Genomic DNA, 5,536 nt, shown 5'->3' with positions numbered 1-5,536 from the left:
GAACCAAACCACTTTTGTAGCAAAGGAATATCATGTAACAAATGGCTTGAAGTAGTCTATCAAAAAATTAGGGAAAGCTGGGCATGGTGGCTCATGTTTTTAGTCCCAGCACTGTAAAGAGGCAGAGTCAGGAGGATCTCTGAGAGTTCTACGCCAGCCTGGTCTATATAGTAAGTTCCAGGCCAGCTAGAGCTACAAAATGAGACTCTGTCTCAAAATATAAAACAAAACAAAAAACTGGGGATGGATATGTATGTGTGTGTGTATATATATATACACACACACACACACACATACACACACACACACACACTTCATAGTGAGTCAGCAAGGCATTTTGTTTAAAAAAAATTTCACTTCCTTACAGAAACAGTTTTTAGTTTTTAATGAACTTGTAAACAAAAAGCTCCCATTTCAAAATAAACAAAATCCCAGATCATGTAGTAGATGTTTACAGTGATTACATTTATCTAAGCAACACACATACATGTTCAGTTGTAAGACGGGAACTAAATTTCTGTGACAAATATGCTGTTTTTAATAGCAAGAACATTATAGAGTTAATGCAGAGTCCTAAAGATAATCTAGTAGTCGCTATGTGTTTTTTTCTTAAGTCTTCACTTTAGATGCTGTTATTTCTAGCACAGGTAAGCAGGCAGAGTCTCTCAAATGCTCAAACACTGGAATCTTTGGTTGCTACCATATCAGCTGGCTTGCAAACAAGAAGCCAGCCATTTAAAGAATGTTTTAAGTTAACAACTTGCAACAAACCCCAGGGATGGAAAAACCCTAAGAACACACAATTGTGAACATTTACAACCATCACAATTGTGGCCGAAGACTGTTCATGCCTTTCTTCTGAAATGAGATCTCAAAGCAGTATAGTTCAAAATAAAAGATTTTAACAAAGAATTGGCATATGCACAATTTCTCCACCAATTCATGTGCCAACCATTTAGTTAACTTTTCCACTTGAAAAAAAATGCAATAGAAAACCGGACACCATGTTTCACTACCTCAGTTAATATTCACAAGTACAGCGGCTACCGCTCAGGATCAGCAGTGCTACCCAGAGCCAGCGTATACTGAAATTAAGTTCTTTACACCAAGTAAATGGTTGTCCACAACCACTGGCTAGTGTACATCTGAACTAAAATGTCTAGATTTGGGGAGAAACAAATGCTGCTCCAATCATCTGCTCTGCTGCTTCTCTTCCTCAATTCATGCTTAGAAACCTATTGAAAAAAATTGAAACAGAAAAAAGATGTTACAAGTTTTAAACATTTGTACAAGTACTTCCCAAATTAGGTACAAGTAGGACAATAATCACTTGTAAGTGCTATTGTTTTTATCTGGAAAAACTACCAGCCTAAACTCTTCCCAACAGAGTACATGCATCTGATTTCAGCCACTCCCCACCCTCCTTCTGAACAGCCCAGGAAACAGTGTGCAGCCAGTCACAGCCTCAGCATCCAACTCTAAGCAGTAGTAGAGTTGTCATACTCAAACGAGGATGCACCAGAATGACTCTAACTAGAGAAGCATGGATTTCTGTGTACACCATTTCTGATAAGAGATTACATAATAGAAAGCCTTAATGAATTCATTAATCAACTTTTTGTACCATGAAGACTTCTAAACAAAACCCTCACATTAATCTTACTTCTCTACTTCTGTTGTTACATTAAAAAGATCAAATCTCAAGACTAACTCCTAAACTAGAAATGCTTTATGTACTTCCCAAATTGTCCTGATACATAGTTCTCTCCTCACAAGGGGAACCCAGGGCTGCTACTTTTAATGGCTGGTCTTTTTTACTTAAGAAAGAACCAAAGTCCACCTCTTAGTAACACCAACATCCCATAAAGGCCATTTGGTCTGTTTCCCTCCAAACCCCTGAGGTGATCTAACTACATTTCAGTCCAGTTTTTAACTTCTTTAGCAATAACAAACAAACCACTACTACAACAAAACCCCATGCTTCTGTCAGTAATATACTGCTCCCTCTTTAATCCTCAAGCACTGGTAGATGTTACTAGGAACTTCTCATTTGTGAGGAAAACCAGCCACCCTCGTGTACAGATAAACTTGCCACCTTAAGCTCTGAGGGCAGGGAAATGTTTTATTCCCCCTTCCCAGAGTGTCTCCTATGAAAGAACAGGTACATGGAGGTACATGACCAATACTGATCCCATAATCCTAAGATCACATAAAGCAAACATTAAATAAAGATTATGAAATAGCATTGGTAATGTACAGAACACTGTGCTCTTTTATGTGTTACGTGTTAAAATTAAGTATCTTTCCAAATGGCTCTCCACCTTGTACTCATGCAGGGCCTTTCCCTGAACCTAGTGTTCAGTTTGGCCAGTTGGCTCTGCCGATACTCTCTCTGCACTCCCAGTGCAGATTAATTACACTCGGCCTACATAGCCACCCATTCTTAAGGGTCTGAATGCTGGTGCTCATTGTCTGCTAGTGCTAGATCCTCAGCCACACAGTAAGGAATACTTTAAAAGGCTATCACACAAGACTTAATTACATCTATAAACCTGACCACACCTGTGATCTAATTCCTATTTCACAGGCTAAAAAGCTATTAAAAAGAAACTATGGAATGGTTAACAAAAATGACCTTTACTCCATTAGGATATGGCTTTAAGCATTATTCATAAATATTGTAAAACAAACATGATTTCCCAGCTACCAAACCTAGGATTTTTCCCCCTTTATAATAATTTGCTGTAACCATGTAACTGTATTTTAGTAATTTGATTGTCACATTGAATATCCTTTCACGCAAGCAGATTTGAAGGGGAAAACCACTATAAACTATAAGACAAAATACAAGACAACTTAGTTTCTTTAATAGGGAAGTTCTAGGTCAGAAGTCTATCTGTGTGGACCTGCTAGTTCAGTCTGTGGTCAACAACTGTTTAGGGGCTGGCTGAAGGTTATTTTAACAATATTCCTGGTAGAATACAGCAGTCAAATCCTGATGTAGTTCTTCAGCTAGACAGGTCAATGGCAGATGTTCTACCCAGGCATCATTTCTCCAATGAGCTGTCCTTTGATGGTACTCAAGAAGGAAACCATCTTAGCAGGCCAACATTCAATCTTCAAGTACTAACAAGCACTCTCTTCCAGTGGGCTTTAGTCTTTGGTGTGTTTTTCAAATCTTGTAGTTTGGGTGGCACCTCTGGTTCCAGAGTGCATCTTCACTGTAACCTCAGTTAACAAATAAGGCATGAACCTCTCTCTGTTCCTACAGGAGGAGGAGAATGAAGAATATTACCAGTGTTGGAAGATTAGTGTGACAATCGAGGAATTAAGCTATATCAAGTTTCTTTTCAAGTCTTTAAACAGGAAAAAGTGCTTATTATTCTTATGTATCATACTTTATCCCCTCAAAAAGAGATCTGTAAGAAATGCCTCTTTACACATGAATCAATTTCAAACACCCAATTTTTTTTTTTTAAAAAAAGATAGAACCAGAATCCATTTAAAATAGACATTGCTATATTTTGCGATGGTTCCATCTGCTTCTATATATGTACTGATGGGATTATAAGGGCCACTGTGTGCTAATAAGGTCTATATATTTGTGGTGGGAGTTTGAAATTTAGGCTACTTCCACTGTACAATGTGAATGAAACAGTCTGAGGCCTTAATCCAATAGGCACCATACAATGTTACCTACATTAATTTTCCTACAATGGTCTTATATGGTCTGTCTTCCAGTTATACAAAATCAAGCTAAATGAATTTCGAATTAAGCTGCTAGTATGTACAAAATGACTATATCCTACCAAACCACCAATCCAACAATCCTAGTAACTCTCCCATCTACAAGTAACTAAAACCATAAAAGACTGTAGTATTTTTAAACCATAAACGGGCAATTTATGTGCAATAGGTTCAAATCATTCTTGAATTGTACCAACAGATTAAGTCTCAATTACTGTCTTCTCTACTCAGATTTCATTTTCTAACAGCTTTCTACAGTAGCTAGGCTTAAAATTAAAATACCTGTTATAAATGAATCCTTCCCAACTGGCAGACGATTGGGCATAATGCAGGTTCAGCGACACTGGTCTTCTGACAGTCACCATCCACACAGAAGCTGACATGCTGAAGAGCTAATAGGCCCAGCAAGCCTGAGAGAGCTCTCTTGGACTTTCATCTTTATTTCTTCTTGGACTGTGTTACTCTCCAGCTTTACTGTCCACAATGAAAAAGGCTGACAAAAACCCCAGAATTCAGCAAGGAGATTCAGTTCCCTGGTCTTCTTTGGACTGCGTATTCAAGGTGGATTATTCTTCAGATATCTCAAGGTCTTCCCTTCCCTGTTTTGGGTTAAGTTGCTGAATTATCAGCTGTGTTCCTGGCAGCAGTTGATGAAGCCAGAAAATGTTAAGCTACATGGAACTAGGAGGTGAAGCAAGCTCCCTGCTGATATAGGGTTAGGGAAAGACACTTCAAATCTTGGAAGGCCATCACAATCTTTTATATTGTAATAAAAGTGCTTATGTCTGAGACAGTGAACAGTTAAAGTAGGAGAGTAGAATCTCATGAAGATCTCCCTCTAAACCATCGACCTAAATTTGTCTCCCATGGTGTCTGTAACTGAAGTGTTAAACTGAAGTGATCTTAAACTTTCTCTGTATGTATTGTGCTTCTGATAAGAGATATCACTAGGGAGCCCACCCAGGCTGCCCTCAGACTTGCTATTCTATTGTTTCAGACACTTCTGCATTGGGGAAAAATCCAAGAGACATTAGAAAAACCCGTTGTCTCTTGGTCTTGACTGGCTATGAGATGCAATAACTGAAAAGCCTGGAAGTAAACTTATCAGACAAGAAATCTACCTACTACAAAACAAGTACATATTAACTAAACAAGTAAGATTTAAAAGTAAAAGAATCCTTGTATACTCTCAGTGAATGGCTAGAACTTTCTATAATTTTTATGAAAGATTAAAAAACAAAACAAAAAACAAAAAACAACTTGTCAAGAAAACCAAAAACACCCCCTCTACAAATCCAAGACTAAAAATATTATCAGTACATTTCAACATTGAGGGAATCTTTGCAGAAGACAGCCTCTATGATAGAAGCCTATTTGCTGAAGATTCATGAAACTGAATTCATTGACATGCAAACTTCTAGAAGTACCTTCTACACTTTTTTGACTTGAAGACAGTCTTACTATATAACCCTGGCCTTACACAAATTCAGAGATCCAAACTCCTGTCTCCTGCGAGCTGAGAGTTAATAGAGGCATGTGCCACAACCCTCAGCCATTTTTCATAATTTTTAAGCAGAGAGAAATAATATGGTATTACCATTATTATAAAATTCAATGAAATTAAAAGCTATAGTAGCAGAAATAGCCTATAGTTCTATGTATACCCTATTCCCTAAGAGTTTCAAATCCCCATTAACCTCCATGTGAGCGGCAGAAGGTCTAAGACTATTTAAGCCACCCTTAGGATAGAAGCATTTTCTTATATATATATATATATATATATATATAT

The 5,536-nt window shown here is 37.6% G+C and overlaps 1 protein-coding gene and 1 long non-coding RNA gene across 5 annotated transcripts in view; both read right to left on the bottom strand.

The window, feature by feature from the left end:
- Positions 1–361: 361 nt before the first annotated feature.
- Positions 362–5,536, bottom strand: part of Csnk1a1 (casein kinase 1 alpha 1) — a 32,606-nt gene continuing 27,431 nt past the window's right edge. For all 4 annotated transcript variants that reach the window (XM_031365807.1, XM_031365809.1, XM_031365810.1 and 1 more), the window contains one exon: positions 362–1,235. In XM_031365807.1, coding sequence (XP_031221667.1) covers positions 1,228–1,235 — 8 coding nt within the window. In that variant the 3' untranslated portion in view covers positions 362–1,227. The remainder of the gene's footprint in view (positions 1,236–5,536) is intronic.
- LOC116087234 lies at positions 2,619–5,511 on the bottom strand. The gene is made up of 2 exons (XR_004117320.1): positions 4,030–5,511; positions 2,619–3,265 (listed from the first exon to the last, which is right to left on the bottom strand). It is a non-coding gene; the product is annotated as an uncharacterized LOC116087234 (long non-coding RNA).

This window comes from Mastomys coucha, unplaced genomic scaffold (genome assembly GCF_008632895.1).
Source record: "Mastomys coucha isolate ucsf_1 unplaced genomic scaffold, UCSF_Mcou_1 pScaffold13, whole genome shotgun sequence".
Taxonomy (NCBI): domain Eukaryota; kingdom Metazoa; phylum Chordata; class Mammalia; order Rodentia; family Muridae; genus Mastomys; species Mastomys coucha.
This window is presented reverse-complemented; position numbering and strand designations above follow the sequence as displayed.